The sequence below is a fragment of the Artemia sp. Qi Xiang Cuo genome, chromosome 6 (genome assembly GCF_049724085.1).
Source record: "Artemia sp. Qi Xiang Cuo chromosome 6, ASM4972408v1, whole genome shotgun sequence".
NCBI lineage: Eukaryota > Metazoa > Arthropoda > Branchiopoda > Anostraca > Artemiidae > Artemia > Artemia sp. Qi Xiang Cuo.
The window spans coordinates 48,943,093-48,967,606 of NC_142799.1; the positions used below are offsets into that span (position 1 = coordinate 48,943,093).

Below are 24,514 nucleotides of genomic sequence, written 5' to 3' on the forward strand. Positions count from 1 at the left end.
TGGCTTATTTTCGTTCCAGTTGGTCTTTTTTCTGGCCAAAGATTCTCATTTGACGCAAAGACATTGATTTTAAATAAATTCTTACAAAAACTAGTGTTTACGGTCAGAAAAGCTTTATAATTCATATTTTACGGAAATGGTTTATTTTCGTTCCAAAGCTCAAATTTTTTCTAACCAAAAATTCACATTTGACCCAGAGAAATGTATTTTCTATAATTTTCTTACAAAAACTAGAGTTTACAGTCAAAAAAGCTTTATAGTTCATTTTTTATGGGAATGGCTTATTTTCGTTCCAAAGTTGGGCTTTTTTCTAACCAAAGATTCTCATTTGACCTAAAGAAATGTATTTTCTATAATTTCTTACAAAAACTAGTGTTTACGGTCAAAAAAGCTTTATAGTTCATATTTTACGGAAATGGTTTATTTTCGTTCCAAAGCTCGACTTTTTTCTAACCAAAAATTCACATTTCACCCAGAGAAATGTATTTTCTATAATTTTCTTACAAAAAACTAGTGTTTACGGTCAAAATGCTTTATAGTACAGTTTTTAACGGAAATGGCTTATTTTCCTTCCAAAGCTGAGCTTTTTTCTAACCAAAGATTCACATTTGACCCAGAGAAATGTGTTTTCTATAATTTTCTTACAAAAAACTAGAGTTTACAGTCAAAAAAGCTTTATAGTTAATTTTTATGGAAATAGCTTATTTTCGATCCAAAGCTGGGCTTTTTTCTAACCAAAGATTCACATTTAACTCAGAGAAATGTATTTTCTATAATTTTCTTACAAAAAATTAGAGTTTACGGTCAAAAAGCATTATAGTTCAGTTTTTTATGGAAATGACATGTTTTCCTTCCAAAGCTGAGCTTTTTTCTAACCAAAGATTCACATTTCACCCAGAGAAATGTATTTTCTATAATTTTCTTACAAAAACTAGTTTTTATTGTCAAAAGGCTTTATAGTTTATTTTTATGGAAATGTCTTATTTTCGTTCCAAAGCTGGGCTTTTTTTCTAACCAAAGATTCAAATTTGACCTAGAGAAATGTATTTTTTATAATTTTCTTACAAAAAATTAGAGTTTATGGTCAAAAAGCTTTATAGTTCAGTATTTTACGGAAATGACACATTTTCCTTCCAAAGCTGACAGTTTTTGGGAAACAAAGTGAAAGTAAAGTGCAAATCGGCCCGAAAGTAACCGTAACTCTAAAAATGGAATTTTAATAATAATAGATACTTAAAAATGATTGGCTTTGTGCGCTGATTCCAAATACATAAATTTCCTTTGGTTTAATGCTATCCATCAAAAGCTAAGACCCTGATAATATTATGCCTTTTAGAAGAAAAAAAAATCTTTAGTCATCAAGAAATTTCAACTACCAACTGTTTTCAGAATTCCTATCAAATCGAACAAAAAAGCAAAAACGAAAACAACTTCAACAAAAAAAAACCAATTTTAAACAGTTTTTGGGAAACAAAGTGAAAGTAAAGTGCAACTCAGCTCGAGAGTAATCATAACTCTAAAAACGGAATTTTTATAATAATACATACTGAAAAATAATTGGCTTTGTGCGCTGATTCCAAATACGTAAATTTCCTTAGGTTTAATGCTATCCATCAAAAGCTAAGACCCTGAGAATATTATGCCTTTTAGAAGAAAAACAAAAATCTTTAGTCATCAAGAAATTTCAACTACCAACTGGTTTCAGAATTTCTATCAAATCGAACAAAAAAGCAAAAAAGAAAACAACTACAACAAAAAAAACCAATTCTAAGCAGTTTTTGGGAAACAAAGTGAAAGTAAAGTGCAACTCAGCTCGAAAGTAATCATAACTCTAAAAACGGAATTTTAATAATAATAGATACTGAAAAATGATTGGCTTTGTGCGCTGATTCCAAATACATAAATTTCCTTAGGTTTAATGCTATCCATCAAAAGCTAAGACCCTGAGAATATTATGCCTTTTAGAAGAAAAACAAAAATCTTTAGTCATCAAGAAATTTCAACTACCAACTGGTTTCAGAATTCGTATAAAGTCGAACAAAAAAAAAAGCAAAAACGAAAACAACTACAACAAAAAAAACTCATTTTTTACAAAGTGTGTAGGTACCCCCTATCAAACTTGTTTGATATCCTTGTTGTGCGTTTCCACACAGACGCTAAGAGATCCTTCAGCCATCAACCCACCACTTGTGTATTATACAGAACACATCAAAGAAGTAAATCTATCCGTTATTAAAATTCTTTTCTTGCCATCTACATCTCTCTTAGTATCAATGTTTTAGTGTACTATAACGTTAAACTCTATTTTAAATTGACAACACTGTTCAAACGCCACTTGTGTATTATACAGAGCACATTGAAGAAGTAAAGCTATCCATTATTAAAATTCTTTTCTTGCCATCTACATCTCTCTTAGTATCAACTTTTTAGTATACTATAACGTTAAACTCTATTTTAAATTGACAACACTATTCAAACGCCACTTGTGTATTATACAAAATATATCGAAGAATTAAAGCTTGGTCAACTCATAAGACCATTTTATCATCGTTAACCATTTCCATGGATTGATATTGTTCCAAATTTATAATAAATAAGCTATGAGTTAACAACCCTGAGGGGTTACCTTAACTGATAATCACCAATTCGCAAATGCTATACCCTTTTTTCTTCACCTTCATACGATCTAATTCGCAAATGCTATTTAGCTCTGTTTTTTCCCTATTATTCAATTAATATCTTTCGTATAGTCCAATTCGCAAATGCTAAACCCTTTTTCTTTTTCTCCACCTTCATACGATCCAATTCGCAAATGCTAAACCCTTTTTTTTAGAGCTATGATCGCAATGAATGGTACTTGTTATCAGAAAAAAATGCTAATTGCCAAAAAAAAATAAAAAAAATAAAACACGCCATGCTGAATGTGCTTCAAAAACCCATCTGGTTGAAAACATGTTTGTTATCGTTAACGATTTCCATAGAATGATATTGTTCCAAATTTATAATAAATATCTCGCTTTTTGCAATGTGCACGTGAAACTGTACTGCATATTCTTGTGAAATTCCTTGTCTAATTGAAATATATAGCAATAACCAGTCTGATTGTCTTATACAATCTCGACTATACTCTCAAAACGTGTTTGACCACTTTAAAGGTAAATGATTGGTCGCTTTTTGGAATGTGCATGTCAAACTGTAGTGTATACCATGTGAGGGGGTACTCACTCTCTTTGAAAAGGTGTATATGTCCCGTAGAATTCAATATATACAATCTACTTCTATCCTTACTTTTAGTTGAAAAAACTTTTTTTGTATTTAATTTTTGATTGTTTTTAAACAATACCGGGAAATCCGGCTCTCTTTCCATGAATAATTTCGGTACTTAAGCATTATACGCCACTCACTCGAGTTTACGACGCGTAAAACTCGAGACCAGTTTCTTTGTTAATTTCTTCATTACTTTAAAAACAAATTTGGGCTATGTACTTGCACATTAGGGGGGGGGGGGGTAAAGTATAGCGGGTCTGCATGCAAAACGTGTTAGTTACAATTATTCTGCATGTTGAACAACTATTCTGCATATACTTGAGTGAATGGAGTATGATATACAAGTACCGACATTCCTTCCCCCTACGGAAAATAAAAAAACAAAACTCAAATAAAATTCTAAAATTTGGAAAGCCTTATTTTCCATGGGGGGGGGGGGGTATTTTCAGGGAGGTATTTTCCACAGGGGGATATTTTCCAGTGGTATTTTTCAGGTGGGGGGGTTCGGGGGGGGTTCGGGGGGGGGGCTTTTTCTGCGGGGGGGGGGGTATTTTCCGGGGGTAAACGCCGGCCACCGCTGAAATGACCAATAGCTTTGAATTGAGCTTTTAAACATATCATTATGATATTGCCTGCGTGATAGACTTCATTGTCAATAATTGAGGGGGGGATTTCCATCTCCCCCCCCCCATTTTCTTACCCCTTCCTAGATTTTGAAAAGAACATTTATTTTAAGTCTCTTCACCGGAAAAGGTTCTTTTGGTATTTCCTTGAAAAGAAAAAGAAGAAAGAAAAAAAACCGACAAATCTGCCCTCCTCTCGATATTAAAGATACATATTGCCTCCCCTAGTAATATTTATAAATATACACCACTAGCCTAGCCTAGAATAGCCTAGCCACTAGAGCTAGCCTAGTTCTGTTGGTCAACAGATGATTTATGTAAAATATCAATGGGTCTGGGAGGGGGAATAGGCTGTACAAAAAGTGCAATTTTTGGTGTCATATAGCACTTTATAACGAAGTTATCAAGAAGAATTTATACAAATTACGTAGGTTTTAAATTAGCTTTTAAAAGAGACCTTTAACATGTTTGTATGTTTCATTAGCCTGCTCTAGATGATTTATGAAAAAAATTAAGGGGGCTGGGAGGGGGAATTCATATGATGGAGATCATAGACCTCAGATTCAGAATTTCCGACCACGGAAATTATGACAGTGCATCTTTCGTTCTTCCCAGTATTTCCATTGCGGTGATAGGACCCAAGGTGCACTTTTTGGGTGCCATAAGGCGCTTTATGATAACGCTATCAAGCTGAATTTACAAAAAGTGATTTGATATAAGAATTAGCTTCCAAATGAGCTATTAAAAAGCTCTCTATGCTGTTCCAGTGCCCTGCTAATGGAAAAAAAAAGAACAGACAAAAGAAAAAACATCAGTGCTACCCATCCAAAAAAGTGATTTCCTTTGTTTTTCAATTTGTGGTAGTCAATTTTTATACGGGATCTTTGGCAACGGTGATTCCGATGTTGTACTTTTCGTTCCGATTTGACGCCATTTTCGATAGGTTTCATGCTCTTTTACAAAATTGCTGTCGATTGTTTTCAAAATAACTTTTTTTCTATTTAAGATTAATCAAAATAATAATTACCATTCCTGAATCAGCAAAATGGCAATTTTTCTCTCTAGATGTTTTTTTAACGCATTTTTCAAATTTTGGCTACTATGGGCTTTGGCTCGCCCTTTACTAGGATGCAGCTAAAGCTGCAGCTATGACAAAGGCAAATAGAAAAGAACAAAACAGCAAATTACTAATGATTCTCTGAAAGCAAAGTAAATGCACCCTATGCTCACAAAAGGCGCTTCCTAATCCAAAAAGGGAAAATTTTAGGGCCTAACCGTATGCACTAAATTCACCTCCTCCCCTCCCCCCCCAAAAAAAGAGAGAAAAATCATTGGATCTTAAGATGGTTCCATAATTTCATTTACTTTTCATGGATTTTTCTATTAAGTCTCTCTCTTTTAGTCAATTTGTACCTCAAAACGTTGGCCCTTGCCTTCGAAAGAAATCTATGAATACGTGTTAGCTGCAATTTGAGCCTAAAGAGGCGGTTTATCGATGATCACAATGTACTACATGTGATGTGTCAATTTATTGAAATGTAACAAGTAAGCCACAAATTGAACCAGAGGGTGTTTCGGTTAACTATTTCACATGTATTAAACTCGGTATAAAACTGGGCCTTTGAGGTCTGAGCCTCGGCTCAAATGGGTGAATCCGTCCATAATGACTGCTAAAGTTAAAATTCATCCCTATGGATAGCTGAAAGGTGAAAGGATTTTCGTTCTTTTTCCTAAAACAATGAAATGTAATTTCGCTTGTGACAAAGATCTTCTTGTTCTGTCCATTTCAAAGATATATAATATTTATAATATTTCCGGTAACAAAAACAACATTTGTCTCCAGGACTCAGCTGAACGTAAGGAAACAAAGGATTAGAAGATTCAGTGTATAATCATGGATATTAGTCTAGTTTTGTTTGAATTTCACATAGACAGCCAAAAGGTAAATTAATTTTCATTCCTATTCCTAAAACACAGTAATAACATCTAAATGAATCCGCTGTCTGGAGCTGATTTGAAATTCAAATCTGACTTGATTATAAGCAGTGCATAAATCTAAATCTCCATACACTTCAGCAAAGGTTTTAGGTAAAGATTGTTTTGGTCGGGAAAGGGAGGATCAGAGGGAGTAGTTTTACAGCAGTAGGGTTAATTGACTTGAATCTTTCGGAGATACTTTCATAGTGTCATGGGAACTTCAAATTTTCTGGTGAGCAAAAGAAAAAATTCCTGCAAAAAACGTTATTTTCGTTGTAGCAGCGAAGAGAACGATCGACCTGAATTTTTTGGAGCAATATTCTTCGGCTCATGGGAACTTCAATCTGCGTTGTGAGGAGAGGTTGGTGGAATGTGTCCCTTGGAAGGTGTTTTAATATTTGGCAATTTTTGTCTCCAATTAAGTTGAAAATTTAACATAATATATATTATATATATATATATATATATATATATATATATATATATATATATATATATATATATATATATATATATATATATATATATATATATATATATATATATATATATATATATATATATATATATATATATATATATATATATACATTAAAATTCCATTTTTTAGATTTTCGGTTACTATTGAGCCGCATCACTCCTTACTTACAGTTCGTTATCACGAACTGTTTGACAAAAAAAAAAAAAAAAAACAGGTTTGAATGAAATGGAAAACAAACTGAAGTTCAAACTCTGAACTTGTCACTTAAAAACATCCTTGTCACTTAGAAACATTAGTTGCTCTTTACTAGGTTGAACCTACTTATGTATCCATGGTGTCTAAAATTCGTTGAATACAAATACTGATAAATCACTAGAGCCACTTTTTCTACTGACTTGTACTATAAAGCCCTTTTCACCTTTTTGTAAACAGCCCAACCCAACTTATTTTGTTCTAAGATCTAGGGGAACAGTACTGCAAGCTTCTTGCTCTGTTTTGGACCAGCTTTAAAGTTAATATTGAGCTACAGGTTCTCAATCTCCGGAGGATGTCTTGTAGTTAGACTAGAGCTTCTTCTTAGGTGAAGAAGCATTAATTGCAAGAGCTAGGTAAATAAAATAAAATAAAAACTATGTCTCTAGTGCTACCTCCAGATCAGATGTAGTTTCAGCCCACTCTTCACATGCACTTTCTTCATACAACTTGTGAGGGTCATCAAACGCGTTAATAGCTATATCCTGATTTATGATATCGGGAAGATCATCTTCACCTGCATCAATCTCTTGCTCTCTACTTGAGCCTTCTTCCAGTTCATCATCATTGTCATCAGATTCACATGCAACAACTTGCTCTACATCAATTTCTCCCCAGAACTTGAGCGCACTGGTTACACAAAGGTAAAGGAGATGATGAAAGGATGAAGACCTTTCAATCCCCCCAAGGTAGCAAGCTTTAACAATAGCGTAAACGTAAGCAATTGGTTAAACGAAAAAAAGAGGAGAAAACAGGTAAAAAAAAACAGAAATGGAAAAAAACAGGTTAACAAAAACAGAAGAGAAACAGAAACAGGTCCGACAAAAACCGTTGTCCTATTTCTGCTTTTTGTTCTTTTTTTTTGAAAAAACAGAAACAGAAAGAGGTTAAACGAAAATGGAAACAGAAATAAAAACAGAAACAGTGCCGATGCTTAGGCATAACTGGCAAATCCAGTAGTTATAAGAATTGCGTTAGGTAACTAACAATGTTGTCTTGATTCATCACAGTATCGATGAAATTACCCGCTGTCGCTTTGCCTATTATTTCAATTTGAATGCTGAAACTGATTACATTGACATCGATGTTTTTAATTCCTAATAGAATACATTTTTTAAGTTTATTTTTGTAATTTCACACGATATTTGGGAAAACCTTTGGAACCAATTCATTTTTGGCTGATATAATCGTATACATTTTTGTGGGCGAAGTGATGCTTTGTGTAGATCTCTCGACTTCCCATCCACAGTATCCATCCACAGTTTTTCTGCGAATCGCTTGGCAATGCATCATTTTATAGCTTACCTTACCTTAGACCTTAGATCATCCTGCACCGCCCGGGACGCCTAGGGCATCACTGAATAGTCGCCAATCGGGTCTGAGATGAGCCGATGCGTATACATATTCCCAATCTGGTTAGAGAGAGGCATTCAGGCGGCATATGTCACTGTTGTAGGTTCGGATCAATGTGTTTCGAGGTCTCCCTCGCTTCTGGCTTCCAACTGGCTGCCACTCAAGTGTAGACTTCGGGATTCGATGGTTTTCCATTCTTAAAACGTGTCCGAGATACCTCCATCTACGGGATCGGATGGTGTCGGTTATTAGTGGTTGATTGGGGATTCTCTATTCTCTCAAATTTTGGAAAAGAACTTGACCCAGTATGAGATTTGTCCTGGGATTGATGCCTTAATCATCTCTGCTGTTATTCGGTCTTCACCTGGCGATTTTGCGCTTTTCAATTTCCTTACTGCAGTACTTATCTCCATCGCATTTGGGGGCTAATCACTGATATTCAGGGGAAAAAGTGGTATCGTTGGGATATTCGGGGGGTTTTCTGGTGGAGGTCTATTCAGAATTTTCTCAAAGTGTGACACCCATATTTGATTTACAACCTCTGGCTCTGTCTGTAAAGCGCCGGTAGGGTCCCTAACGGGCCATTTTGGGAGCGTTTCTTTCCAACTATTTCATTTGTTATCCTATAAAGGGCTCTAGAGTCACCTCTTTTGGCATCTTCTCCTGCAAGTTGCGTCTTCTTTTCAATTTGACAGCGGTGGTCATTTCTTGCGCTTTTTTTGACCGCTTTGTCTGCTGCTCTATAACTAGAAATTTTAAAGATCATTTGGCTTGGTACGTGATTCTGAAGAAGGATTTGTTTTATACATTTCCTTTTCTCTATGAGGGTCCATGTCTTGTCTGAAAACCACTGATCTTTCGGGCTCTTTCTGTAGTCAAGAATTTCTGAGGCAGACGATTGAAAACAAGTCTTCATGTCCTTCCACATGTGTTCTTGATCTAACTGTTCTGGTTGAGAGAAAGCTTGAAAGCGATTCGAAAGTTCTACCACAAAATCGTGCTTCAATGTTTTGTCTAGCAGCTTGTCTGAGTCAAAAAGAGGGTTGGGACGAGGAGTTTTCTTTGTATTTCTCCTCAACTTGATTTTAAATTTTGCCATCACAAGTGAGTGGTCAGATCCTACATCAGCACCTCTATACGATCGTACATCAATTAGGCTTGGGTGCCACTTACGGCTAACCAAACAATGGTCGATTTGATTTTTAGTTAAACCATGAGGGGGGTTCAAGAATATTTATAGATGTCAAGATGAGAAAATAAGCTCCCACCAACAATTAAATCATTGGCTGCTGCAAAATCAACGAGCAATTCACCATTCTCATTTCGGTCCCCAAGCCCATGGTTTCCTAGTACTTTGGGTAATAATCCCGGTGCATTAAGTTCTTATTTTCGGTGTCAAACATGGCATAATTAGAGATGTCTGATGATAATCACCAGACAACAAAATGAGTGATCCACATCCACTGAAGAACTGTCCATTTTCCCTCAATTTTTGCTGTCTACGATCAAGCACCATCAAAACTATTTTTTGAGCCATGTTGCATTCGTTCCACGTCGTAGGCTCACATGGTTGGAGAACCTTACCCATTTTGGAAGCTTTCTTGATATCGGATTTTGGCGTCTCTGTTTTAGTTTATGTTTTTTGGATTTTTATAGCCTAATTTGGATTCTCTCTCCCTAGAATATTTGATTTTTTTTTGTGCATTGGTTTCTCCTGTGTAGGGACTATATTATGTTAAATTTTCAACTTAATTGGAGACAAAAATTGCCGAATATTAAAACACCTTCCAAGGGACACATTCCACCAACCTCTCCTCACAACGCAGATTGAAGTTCCCATGAGCCGAAGAATATTGCTCCAAAAAATTCAGGTCTTCTAAGAGCTTCTTCTAAGAAGAAGCTCTAGTCTAACTACAAGACATTCTCCGGAGATTGAGAACCTGTAGCTCAATATTAACTTTAAAGCTGGTCCAAAACAGAGCCAGAAGCTTGCAGTACTGTTCCCCTAGATCTTAGAACAAAATAAGTTGGGTTGGGCTGTTTACAAAAAGGTGGAAATGGCTTTATAGTACAAGTCAGTAGAAAAAGTGGCTCTAGTGATTTATCAGTATTTGTGTTCAACGACTTAATTACACCATGGATGCATCAATAGCTTCAACCTAGTAAAGAGCAAATAATTTTTCTAAGTGACAAGAAAGTTTCTAAGGGACAACTTCAAAGTTTGAACTTCAGTTTGTTTTCCATTTCATTCAAACCTGTTTGGTTTTTTTTGTCAAACAGTTCGTGATAACGAACTGTAAGTAAGGAGTGATGCGGCTCAATAGTAATCGAAAATCTAAAAAATGGAATTGTATATATATATATATATATATATATATATATATATATATATATATATATATATATATATATATATATATATATATATATATCAAAAGAATCGACTTACTGTGTTGATTCCAAATATATAAGATTCATTAAGTTTAGTATTACTCATCAAAAGCTACGATCCTGAGAAAATTTGCCCGATTTTCGAAAAAGGGGAGGAAACACCCCTTAAAAGTCAAGGAATCTTAATGAAAATCACACGACCAGATTCAGCGTATCCGGGAATCCTGTTGTAGAAGTTTCAAGCATCCATCTGCAAAATGTTAAATTTTGTATATTATGCCTGAAGAAAGATCATGGATGCCTGTTTACTTTATTTTTTTCCAGGGATGATTGCATCAAACCAATAGTCCTAAAATATCGAGAATGGGTTCATTTGAACGGAAATTAAAAGTTCTAGTACCCTTTTTAAGTGACCGAAAATATAGGAGGGCAACTGACCCCCTGGGAAAGCCCCTGGGGAAAGGTTTGTAAGTCGGGAAATTTGCCCATTACTTATGTGTAGTATTTATTATTGTATAATATACAATATATCTTGGGAAGTATACAGAAATTTTCCGGGGAGGGGGAGAATTTTCTGCTGGAGAAATTTTCTAAGGGGACAATTTTCCGTGGGAAGGGAAGTTCCCGGGGTGAACTTTCCTAGGGAAGTTTTACACTGGGGGAATTTGCCAAGATTGCTATACAAATTCTTTTTATTTTTCTTATGTCTCTTTGCCGACTCATTTTTACATGTGGAGAAAATTAGTAGTTGACGAAAAGTAATTGGTCCTTATGCAAAGAAGTAAGGACCTAGAAGGAACCCAACCGTTCAAAGTATGAAAATATAAATGTAAGCTTTCAAATTTGCATTATATCATTATTAACACTGCATCCGGTAAGTGGAAAAAAAGCAAAAAAAAAAACAAAAAAAAAAAGAGATACGGAGCCCGCGATGCAAGTAGAAACTGACATATACACATGCGTATATTAACTACCCACCCAGCTCAAACCCTTATTTTGGATCCGACTGAGCATTAATAGCCAAAAACTTTAAATGTCCACACCCAATACATCATCAATAAGCAGTATGTCACAACTGCTTAAGCATCCATATTTAGAACTGCTCAGCATCATTTAAACATGCTCTCACTGATTAGCATCAGTGAGAGCCAGTACATCAAAGATGATTAAGTGGGAGAATGCTTGATTGAAAATTCTATAAATAGAGCATTTAGGTATCCCACCGTAACAGAAAGACCTTAAGTGAATTTAGAAAAACTGCATAGGAAAAGGTGTTTCTGGGCATCCCGTAGATTTCCAAGTTATGTTACAAAATGTAAACATGAAGAATTATGTTTACATGTCTTTTTGAGCAACACTTCTTTTTTCTTATTTTTTTTTATGAAACGTGTTTTCTTCAATACGTTATGTTTTCTTTTACTGAGGAATGACTGTCGAAGACATTTGAGGTACATTGTAATTATATATATATATATATATATATATATATATATATATATATATATATATATATATATATATATATATATATATATATATATATATATATATATATATATATATATATATATATATATATATATATATATATATATATATATATATATATATATATATAGTATAGATAGAGAAGGGTACACCTTCTCACCTAGGACATCCTGGTCCGATGGTAGTGGTGAGCGATCTGATTGTAGAGTTATTATTTCAAACTAAGAATTAGATATATGATACCAAAAGCAAGTAAAAAACAATTGTAAGTTGTTAATTTTTATCTTATTAAACAGTTTATTTGTCTGAAATTGTGAACTCTAATTGAATGTTATTATTTTTTCTGCATCCAGTTCAATTAAGTTAATACCATGTGTAGTTCTCTATCTATATATATATATATATATATATATATATATATATATATATATATATATATATATATATATATATATATATATATATATATATATATATATATATATTCAGCTTTAAGTTTTCTTAAGCTATGATTTTATTCTTAGAAGCGTTTTATCTGAAAAGCCACAGAAGAATATTTAAATTGTAGTTTATATGAACCAAATTCAGTTGCTACAACCGTCAATAGAATATGAAAGAAGGAGGTTAAACTAACTTCTATTTACCGTTTTTTTTCAACGTTTTATCTGAAAAACCACACAAGAAGACTTAAATTGTACTTCCTACGAGTCAAATGCAGTCGCTACAGCCGTCAACAGAATATGAAAGGAGGTGGTTAAACTAACTTTTTGTTCACCGTTTTTTTTTTCTAACCCTTTAACTGAAAAGCCATAGACGAATATTTACATTGCACTTCCTATGAACGAAATGTAAACGCTACAACCGTCAATGGAATATTAAAGGAGGAGGTTAAACTAACTTGTTTCACATCAAATCATATAAAGTTGAATCTCATTTCCAATTATGCTTATCATTGTAAATATACAATAAGTCTATACCACCCACCAAAGGCTCATTTTATACTTATATCTAAAGACATCCCAATTTCGGCCAAAAGCACTTGCTATAGCCATCTAACGCCGTAAGCTGTCCGTAAGGGATTCATTAACGGCTGATATTTTAATGGATCTAATATGGAAAACAATCTATACAACCTTGTTAAAATAAGAATTGACACGAAAAACTGTTAGTTTTACAAATTTTCCACAACTTCATTTGACTTGCCTTTTTCAAGTTACGTTACATTCTTATCCTTTACATATGAAATCACTGTCTGTATTTGAAACATATTGTTTTCCATTAAATTATGTTACATTTGGTCGGATGTTTGACCTGTGTATGGTTTAAAATAAGTTAGAGTAATACTTCCAAACACCCATTTTAGAAATATATATATATAAGTAAAAAGAGAACAAATGAAACAAGTGGAAATACTTACGCCTTTTCTTCTGTTTCTTCTTTTTATTGTGTTTCCTATTTTTTCGATGTTTCTTATAATCTTTCAGGAGAGAGTCAACAGAGTTGGCTGCTTTCGGATATGCTGCTTTCAAATTGGTGCCTTTGTCGAGTTTTTCTGACATAGAAATGTTATTATCAGTAAATTCGTTCCCAATTTTGGTTTCGGTTTGATTTCTAGTTGGATAGTTCAATCCTGGCTCTAAATCAATGTCAATTAAAAGTGGACTTTCTCTCTCAGGAAACCAACTAGTGGTGGAAGGTCTTTCCGTCACTTGAAGAAATCTACTAAAACTATTGTCCTGATCGTGAAATTTAGGTTTCTTTGGCGGCTTTTCTACATAAGGAACAAGGACTGGATTTGGTCTGACAAATGATGGAAGATTTAAAAGAGATTTCCCTGCGGCACTGGGACGTGACCCAGGGAACCGAGGTCGTGGACCTGACTTTAAAGATGCCTTAGTGATAACAGGTGTCGTAACGACTGTAGATGTAATTATTTCTGTTCTCTCCATGCTTTCTAAAACTAAAGGCTTCTTTTCTATTTGGTCAGGAATTCGAGATCTTTCCGGAAAGTCTTTTCTTATGAAAACAAGCTCTTTTTCCTTTTGAGACGATTCATCTTCGTAGTGGTAGGAAATTTGGTCCATTTTTAGAACTTCGTTGTGAGAAGAAGAATGATGAAACACTTCGCTAAGCTCGTATTCTTTCACCTAAAAAAAATATTGTTTAAACTAATTTAATAAAGAGAGTTTTGTATCATATATTGACACAGAAATTTAAAGAAGAATAAAGCTTACATTAAATGCTATCTTTCATTTAGTTTTACTACAGAAAGATCTTCGTCAGAGGTGCTCCCAGAGATAAACTTGATTACAAATTGAAAATCCTTGTTGTGAATATTGACATTCCATTAACTGTCTACAATTTAGACTCTGGAGCCCAAAATAAAAAACTCAACATCAGAAGTTCTCCTTTTCAGTAATATAGAACTGCATGATACTTATCTAGGGGAGGATTTAGAGGAAAATCTTGGGGGAGACCCAGTGTGACAAGGGCGCCAAATCTTGGGGGGGGATATGACAATGGTGCCAATAATTGATCAAACTGACAAATTTCTTCTAGAAAAAAGAATAAAAAAGAAAAAACAGGGAAAGAGGGTGCTAAAAAAAATCTTGGGGGGCCAGGATTCTCCTGGCCCCCTGGATCCGCCAGTGTACTTATCAACAATAAGGAGAACAAGAATTTCTGGGATTCGTGATTTTGAAAACAAAATGAATATTAGAAAACAACTCAGAAGGACATAGGGAAAAACCTAGGTGTTAGGTCTCCTTCATCACTAGCCACTAGGTCATATATTTTGAAACATAGAAATGTTTGATTCAGAAAACTAATATAAATCAGGGGGGAAAGGCGAAAAAGGCACAACGTATCATAAATATTTCCAAAATCAGAATACTCAAATTTTGAAAAACTCAAATGTGCGAAGAGTGGCTCAAGGGACCATTTTTGGAGAGTTCTAGCTCAAGCTATGATTTTAATGGGGGTCCATCTAATTCTGTCCTGAATTATACCATACGTAAAAATTATATATATATATATATATATATATATATATATATATATATATATATATATATATATATATATATATATATATATATATATATATATATATATATATATATATATATATATATATATATATATATTATATATATATATATATATATATATATATATATATATATATATATATATATATATATATATATATATATATATATATATATATATATATATATATATATATATATATATATATATATATATATATATATATATATATATATATATGTATATATATATATATATATATATATATATCGATTACTATTGAGCCGCATCACTCCTTACTTACAGTTCGTTATCACGAACTGTTTGACAAAAAAAAAAACAGGTTTGAATAAAATGGAAAACAAACTGAAGTTCAAACTTTGAAGTTGTCCCTTAGAAACTTTCTTGTCACTTAGAAAAATTAGTTGCTCTTTACTAGGTTGAACCTACTTATGTATCCATGGTGTCTAAAATTCGTTGAGTACAAATACTGATAAATCACTAGAGCCACTTTTTCTACTGACTTGTACTATAAAGCCATTTCCACCTTTTTGTAAACAGCCCAACCCAACTTATTTTGTTCTAAGATCTAGGGGACCAGTACTGCAAGCTTCTGGCTCTGTTTTGGACCAGCTTTAAAGTTAATATTGAGCTACAGGTTCTCAATCTCCGGAGAATGTCTTGTAGTTAGACTAGAGCTTCTTCTTAGAAGAAGCTCTTAGAAGACCTGAATTTTTTGGAGCAATATTCTTCGGCTCATGGGAACTTAAATCTGCGTTGTGAGGAGAGGTTGGTGGAATGTGTCCCTTGGAGGGTGTTTTAATATTCGGCAATTTTTGTCTCCAATTAAGTTGAAAATTTAACATAATATAGTCCCTACACAGGAGAAACCAATGCACAAAAAAAAATCAAATATTCTAGGGAGAGAGAATCCAAATTAGGCTATAAAAATCCAAAAAACATAAACTAAAACAGAGACGTCAAAATCCGATATCAAGAAAGCTTCCAAAATGGGTAAGGTTCTCCAACCATGTGAGCTTACGACGCGGAACGAATGCAACATGGCTCAAAAAATAGTTTTGATGGTGCTTGATCGTAGACAGCAAAAATTGAGGGCAAATGGACAGTTCTTCAGTGGATGTGGATCACTCATTTCGTTGTCTGGTGATTATCGTCAGACATCTCTAATTATACCATGTTTGACACCAAAAATAAGAACCTAATGCACCGGGATTATTACCCAAAGTACTAGGAAACCATGGGCTTGGGGACCGAAATGAGAATGGTGAATTGCTCGTTGATTTTGCAGCAGCCAATGATTTAATTGGTGGTGGGAGCTTATTTTCTCATCTTGACATCCACAAATATTCTTGAACCCTCCTGATGGTTTAACTAAAAATCAAATCGACCATTGTTTGGTTAGCCGTAAGTGGCACCCAAACCTCCTTGATGTACGATCATATAGAGGTGCTGATGTATGATCTGACCACTCACTTATGATGGCAAAATTTTAAATCAAGTTGAGGAGAAATACAAAGAAGACTCCTCGTCCCGAACACATCGGAGAGGTAGAGCTAGGTCAACTCGCAATGTCATTCTATCATCTTTAACAATTTTCATTGATTTATGTTGTTACAAATTTATAATAAATAAGGTATGAATTAACAAGCCCTTCGGGGTTACCTTAACTGCTATTCAGTTTAATTCTTTTTTTTCTCCACCTTCATACAATCCAATTCGCAAATACTATCTAGCTCTGTTTTTTTCCCTATTATTCAAATAAGATCGTTTGTATGGTCCAATTTGCGTATAGATAAGATCGTTTGCATAGTCCAATAGAGTTCAATTCGCAAATGCTAAACCCTTTTTTTTGTAAATAGAGTTATTTTTTTGGTAAATGATTCAACAGCATATTGGCATCAATTCTAGACATGTTACATTCTTAATCAAACTACTCTCGAGTTAAGGCAGTTGTCCAAAAAAATGTATCGCTTTTGCAAGGGGAATCCCCACTCATTTGGAAAGGTACCAAGGAAAGGTAAGCAAATAGCATGTAGTTTCAAAACGTGTTTAATCACGTGTAGAGGTCCCATAAAATAACATTGGAAGGCCATGTGAGAAGATACTCACTCTCTTTGAAAAGGTGTAGAGCTTCTATAGAAATGTTTTTCTATAGCTTCAAGCAAATAGCATGGTAATTCCTATACCTGCAAGCAAATAGCATGGTAATTCCTAGGGCCTCAAGCAAATCTCTTGGAAAGGTGAAAAGTGCCCTAAAGGATGGCCTAGATAAAGTTCATTCAACTTAATACATTTCAGTGGCTCCTAGGACCTTTATAGAACGTGGTTCCTATGGTCTCAAGCAAATAGCATGGTAATTCCTATGGCCGCAAGCAAATCTCATTGAAAGGTAAAAAGTGCCCTAAGGGATGGCCTATACAAAGTTCATTCAACTTTATATATTTCAGTGGCTCCTATGACCTCTATAGAACGTTGTCCCTATGGCCTCAAGCAAATAGCATGGTAATTCCTAGGGCCCCAAGCAAAATATAACTTAGCACTCTACTATAGAGGATAATCAATTTAAGCAAAGGACTGTAATTTGTGTGTTGATGAAGTTTGTGACTCACATACCAAAAGATTCTTATGCTCCCACTGCTAGTACGATAAGTGTGAACAATGGGAAAATCATAAATCTTGGCCTAATTAAAAAAAAAAAAAACGTACACGAACTTTTAGCTCATGTATAAGAGAATGGTGTCGTCGTGGGTTTGAATTGCGTTGGGAGGAGGAATCAGGTTCACGTTTTAAGCCTTGGAATAACAAGAGAATATGGTTCCTTGGCCATCATTTTGAAGAAAATAGGCATTTTGTTTTTAAACCTGCAGACGTTTATTTGGCGGTTACAGGGAGTTATGACTCAGTTGAATATTCATAATCTCGGCAAAAAGAATATCGTTGACTATTGAGTTTCATAATCTCAGTGAAAAGAATTTCATTGACTGTACTAAGAGACACAATAAGAGTGAAAATATACTTCATTGCAGGAAAAGTGATGAGATGACTGTCTTTTTCTTCTTTTATATATAATGCTTGTCATCCAAAACAACTGTCAGGGATAGACCACTTATATTTACAGCATATTGATCTTGAAATGAAGGATCAGTATCACCTTTCCTACTCTGAAGTGGCACTTCATTTTTATTTTGTTTCCTTGTATAGTCAATGAGACACTTTTTGTTGACATTCAGAAACTCATACGTTTGAATTTGCTTATTTGAAGTAATATTACCCACTGAAGATTCAAATGCTGTAAGTTATGCAAGTTGCTCATTATTAACATATAAGGTTTTCATGGAAAGGGTGGTCATTTAAACTTCTGAGGGGGGCAAACTCGATTTGAAATTAGAACTTCCAGTGCCCTTTTCAAGAATCAAAAGTGATTGGATGGCAACCATCCCTCAACCCTCCCCCCCCCCCCACCTTTTTCCCCCGGATGCATAAAATCAAATTTTGAAATGAACATTTCTTCCAAAATAGTCCGAAGATTTAATAAGTATGTCTCGGGGATTCACCCCCTCCCCCTCAGCAGGGACTGATATATTACAAGGACTGTAATTTATGCAAGTTGCCCATTGCTAACGTATAAGGATTTTTTTATTAAAAAAAGAGGGCAGGTTTGATCCTGGATCTCCAAAAAAAATGTTCAAAAATTAAGGTGAAACTTCAAGAAAATGTTGAAGGGGGTGTCAAACACAATCAAAACACACTTTGTCCTTGCTGGTTATGAAAAGGGAATATCAGGAATATCTAAGGAACGGCTGAAATTATTAGGTTGAAACTTTCAAGGCATTCTGAGGGGCTATTGAAGAGAGATTGGAGGGTAACCAGCCCCCCTTTATTTTCTTTTTATGTGCCCCATCTTTTCAACAATGGTGGAAATTTTGTAATTGCCATTTTGTTCAAACTAGTCAAAAGGTCTAATAGCTGTGCCTCCAGGGATACCGTGCCCCCGCAGCTCAGGGTAAGGATTGTAAATTATGTAACTCGTCCATTGTTTTCATGCAGGATTTATCATTAGGAACAGGGGGAAGTTTTTATCCTAGGTGCATCTAAAAAAGCGAAGGATATTAAGGTGAAACTTTGGAGAATGTCGAGGGGTAACTTATACTAAATCAAAAGACACAATGCTCATTCATTTTATCAAAAGATGGACCTGCAATCTTAGGAACGCTTGAGAGTAATAAGTTGAAAAATTTAGGACATGTTTAAAGGGATGTTTTAAAGTGATCGAAGTGCTGCTAGACCCCTCCCATTTCCTCTTTAGCCGCTCTTTCTTTAAAAACATTCGATTAAAATTTTGAAATCTAGTTCAAAATAATCAAAACGCTAAGTGATTACGCATATAAGAATGACATAACCCTCCACAGCTTTGGAGAGAAATACCAAACACAATCAAAACATGCTATGTGCATGCTGGTTGCCAAAAGGACGTATCAGCAATATCTAAGGAACGGCTGAGGATATTAAGTTGAAACTTACAAGGTATGTTGAAGAAGATGCTGAAAAGTGATTTGAGGGCTACAAGTCTTTCCCCTCCTTGCACTTTTTAAATGCCCCTCCCCCTCAGCACTGACATAATTTTAAAAAAGTGATTTTGCTCTAAAGGGATGCAACGCCTCTCAAAGCCGCAGCGAAAAGATTGTAAATTATGCTTCTAACAACTCACCACAGCACCAAGCCGCCTGAGCCCAGCACAGCTACGCACGCTCCTCCTCCATCCCAATTTATTCAAAGCCTCCCTCTTTACGACCCTCCTCAGGAAGTTCCCATTTCCTTTACATCTTTCTCTATGACATCCTCCCACCCCAACCGCAGACGACCTGCTTTCCATTAAGGCCTAGAAGGTTGGCCAAAGAGGACAATCTTCGGCAATCTGTCATCCTTCATTCGCAGAACGTACCCTAGCCTACTCAACCTTTCTCTCATTATAACCCTAGAAAGCGGGATTGAACCAAACTTTTCGTACAGCCTACTGTTTGAAATAAGGTCAGTCAGCCGGGTCCCCAGAACAATCCGTAGACAAGTTCTCTGGAAAACATCTAGCAAATCTTCATCCGCTTTTCGGAGCACCCATGCTTCAGAGCCATGTTTGACCACTGTCATCACTGTAGCTCCCACTATTCTAACCTCGCTTTGCAGACTTAACTTCCTATTCTTATAAACTTTTTTTAACTGTGAAAAAAAACACTACCTTTGGCATTCTACTTCTAACAGCTTCACTGCTCCCACCGTGTTTACAAATAATGCTACCAAGGTAAGCGGAGCTGTCCACCTGAGCCAATCTTTTCGTTACTCAACGTCACCTTTTCATCTTCACTTATACCTAGCCTTAGCGACTTAGTCTTCTTAACATTAATTTTTAAACCTATTCTAGCTCCCTGAACTCGCAAAACTTCTAAAAGTACATTCATTTTGCAATTATTAACCTATGAGTAAAAATTTGGTCGACACATCCTCTACCTTTACTAAAACCGCACAGTTCTTCTCTTATAACTTGGTCTACAGCATCTCTCAATCTCAAAAGTATACTAAATAATTTTGTTACCAACAGAGACCAGTCTAATGCTTCGATAATTACCACAATCGCTCTTATCACGTTTATTATACAGTGGTTGAATTAGGGCTTTCCTAAAATCACTAGGTACTTCCCCTTTTTCAAGAATCATATTCATAATCTTCAATAACTTATTTCTAACCTTAGAGCCACCAAATTTAAGAAACTCATTTACCACATTATCAGCACCTGGAGCCTTATTATTTTTTAATCCTTTTAGTACTGTCGTTAATTCATCCTCACAAAACAAAACTTACTTCACGTACAAGGAATCACAAACTTTTTCATTTTCCTCTATATCTTTTCCTCTAACTATATCTCGGTTTAGCATAATCTCAAATGTTCTGCCCATCTCTATTTAACTCTTTCTTTATCACTAACTAAATAAAAGAACAAGTTTTTTTTAGCTGAAAGTAAGGAGCGACACTAAAACTTAAACGAACAGAAATTATTCCGTATATGAAAGGTGCTGTCCTTTCCTCAACACCTAGCTCTTAACACTAAAGTTTTTTATTGTTTTAAAAAATATAGTTGCGAGAAAGATTCAAACTTTAGCGTAAAGAGCAAGGCGTTGAGGAGTGGACAGTCCCTTTCATGTACGGAAAAATTTCTGTTCGTTTTAAGTTTTAATGTTGCTCCTTACCTTCACTTAAAAAAGCTTGTCTTTTTATTTAATTTCTGAACGTTTTTTAATTGATGCAGGTTTTGATTTTGGCTCACCGTAAATGAATAATTAAAACGAAGTTTGCATATTATTAATTTTTTTTTTGCTAAATGACTTTTTCGAAATTTTGATCGGACGATTTTAAGAAAAGGGGGCGGAGGAGGGGGCCTAGTTGCCTTCCAGTTTTTTTAATTACTTAAAAAGGGCACTAGAAAGTAGAGATGCCTTATTGAGTCCGATCGCTCACCCCTGCTGCCACCTACAATTTATTTTAATGCTGACGGGGCTCCATATATGGGCATAGAGTCATTAGGGAGAATGATTGCGTAATGGGGTCAATGACCTCTTTCTCCAGGTGTGTTTTTGGCACGCCCTCAGCGAATGTCAATGTTGTTATTGTTTCCGAGGCAAAATGCCAAGGTCAATGTTGTTTTGAACAGAGTCCTTAGAGAGAACACTTGGTTAATGAGGTCAATGTTATTGTTGTTGTTTTGGACACGTTCTCAGCGAATGTCAAGGTCAATGTTGTTATTGTTATTCTAGCCAGATGTTGTTGTCGTTCGAAGCAAAGCTAGTGACATTTACTTCCTGTTCGAGGCAGATGTTATGATCCGTAAATAGTATTTGTTATTGTTATTCTAGACAAATGTTATGAGGTTCCGGGAAACAGTTAATGACATTTCCTTCCTGTTCGAGGCAGATGTTATGATCCGGAAATAGTATTTGTTATTGTTTCCGAGCCAGATGTTACGAGTTCCCGGGAAACAGTTAATTAATGTCTGACAGATGACGTCAAGTTAATTAATGTCTTTGCATTTCTAAAGAGAATTGTCTAGGAGAAACAGTTAGATCACACATGATGACATGATTGATTGATTGACACGAAAGGGGAATTAATTTGTTGTTCTAAAGAGAATTGATTCGAGAAAGGGAAATTAATTTGATGTTTCTAAAAAGAAAATTGTTTCCGAGCAAATATTTCGATCTTAGCGCACGAAAAGGTTTCCAAATAATTTGAAATGCATTAGCGCAGAGATGCCAAACAAAAGGAACATGCCAAAATTCTGTTTAGGGATAATTTTGGCGAAACTGTTTTAGCTATTTTATGGAACTATTTCGGCGAAACAGCTAGAAACATTTTAAAAGGTGATTTTTGAAACGATTTTGGAAGAGGTTTTGAGTGTGGTCGTTATAATACACAAGTTGTATTTTAACAGTGTTGTGAGGTCCTCTACCCCAACCCCAAAGGCTTCTCATCCCCCACCCCAAACCCGAACGCAGCCCCCGGTACGCCAACGTGCCCCAACCACGCAAACGGCCACCCGTGCCCCCCAACGCCCCCCCACACCACCAAAGGCCCCCCCCCGGCCCCCCAAAGGCCCATCGAGCTCCCCAAGGACCAACGGGGTCCCCAAGGGCCCCCCGACCCCAACAAGACCAGACCCGCGCCCCCCAGGCCCACCCCGGTCCCCAAAGGTCCACCAGACCCCCCAAAGCCCTCCCTGTGCCATAAAGGCCACCCCCGGGCCCCCCAAAGGCCCATCGAGCTCCCAACGGACCAATGGGGTCCCAAATGCCCTCCACCGGTCCCCAAATGTCCCCCAGGCCCCCAACTGCCCCCCCGGACCTCCCAAGGCCCACAGGGCCCCCCAAAAGACCACCGGGCCCCCAAGGGCCCCCCCCGGTCCACAAAGGTCCCCCGGGCTCCCAAAAGACCACTCAATCCTCAAGGGTCTCCGGATCCCCAAACGCCCTCCCTGGGCCCCAAAGGTCCTCCCCCGGTCACCATACATGCAAACAAAAACTTACACACACGCAAAAACTCACACACACACACAAAAACTCACACACACACACGAAAACGGACACAAACAAGAAAACTTACACACACACTCCAAAACTAACACACACACACACACAAAAACTTACACACACACACACACACACAAAATAACACATTCACACGAAAAATTACAATCAGACAAAAAATAAAATTCACACAAAAAATTAAACAAAAACAAAAACAAAAAACTTACACACACACACACACACACACGAAAACACACACAAACACGACAAAAAATAAACACAAACAAATCTTACACACACACACACACACACACAAAAACTAACACATTAAAAAAAAAAAAATCACACACACACACACACACAAACTTACACACACACACACACACACACACATAAAAAAAAATTACACACACACACACACACGAAAACTTACACACACAAGCCAAAACTAACACACACGAACACTTACATTCACACAAAAACTTACATTCACACAAAAAATTACACACACACACACACACGCACACAAAACTTACACACACAAACACTTACACACACACACGCCAAAACAAACACACACACACACACACACACACAAACACACACAAACAAAAACATTAACACAAAAAAACTCACACACACACGCACAAAAACTTGCACACACACACACACACACTAAAACTAACACACACACTCCAAAACATACAAACACAAAAAATAACACACACACACACACACACAAAAAAACAAACACAAGCACACAAAAACATACATGCACACAAGAACTTAAATGCACACATAAAATTACACACACAAACACACACACACAAAAAATACACACTAACAAAAAATAAAAATAAAACACAAACGACAAAACTTACACACGCACAAAAACTTACACACACAATAACAAAAAATAAAAAAAGGAAACAAAAAAAAAAAAAAAAACAGACAAACAAAAACAAAAACACACACACACAAAAACACACACAAAACTAAAAAAAACACACACACAAGAAAACTAAAACACACACGCCAAAACTTACACACACAAAAACTTACACATTCACACGAAAACTTACACACACACACACGAACACTAACACACACACGCACAAACAAACAAAAAAACAAAAACAAACAATAACACTCTCAAAAACTACACACAAAAAAAAAACACACACACACAAACACTTACACACACACACACACACACACACAAAAACTTACACAAGCACACGAAAACTTACATGCACACAAAAAATTATTTGCACACAAAAACTTACACACACACACACACACACACACACACAAAACTTACAAACACACACACACACACACGAAAACTCAAACACAAACGCAAAAACATAAACACAAACACACAAAAACTTACACACAAAAAAAAACACAAAAAATTAAAAATCAACAAAAAAAACACAAACACACATGCACAAAAACAAACACACACACACACACACACGAAAACTTACACACACACGCCAAAACTTACACACACAAAAACTTAGACACACACACACACA

General features: G+C 35.6%; 1 protein-coding gene across 1 annotated transcript in view; it reads right to left on the reverse strand.

Annotated features, from left to right (window-relative positions):
* The window catches only part of LOC148951319 (uncharacterized), a 108,725-nt gene that overhangs the window by 14,344 nt on the left and 69,867 nt on the right, over positions 1-24,514 (reverse strand). The window contains exon 5 of the mRNA XM_089090805.1: positions 13,250-13,979. Within this exon, the coding sequence (XP_088946931.1) occupies positions 13,250-13,979 (730 nt within the window). The remainder of the gene's footprint in view (positions 1-13,249; positions 13,980-24,514) is intronic.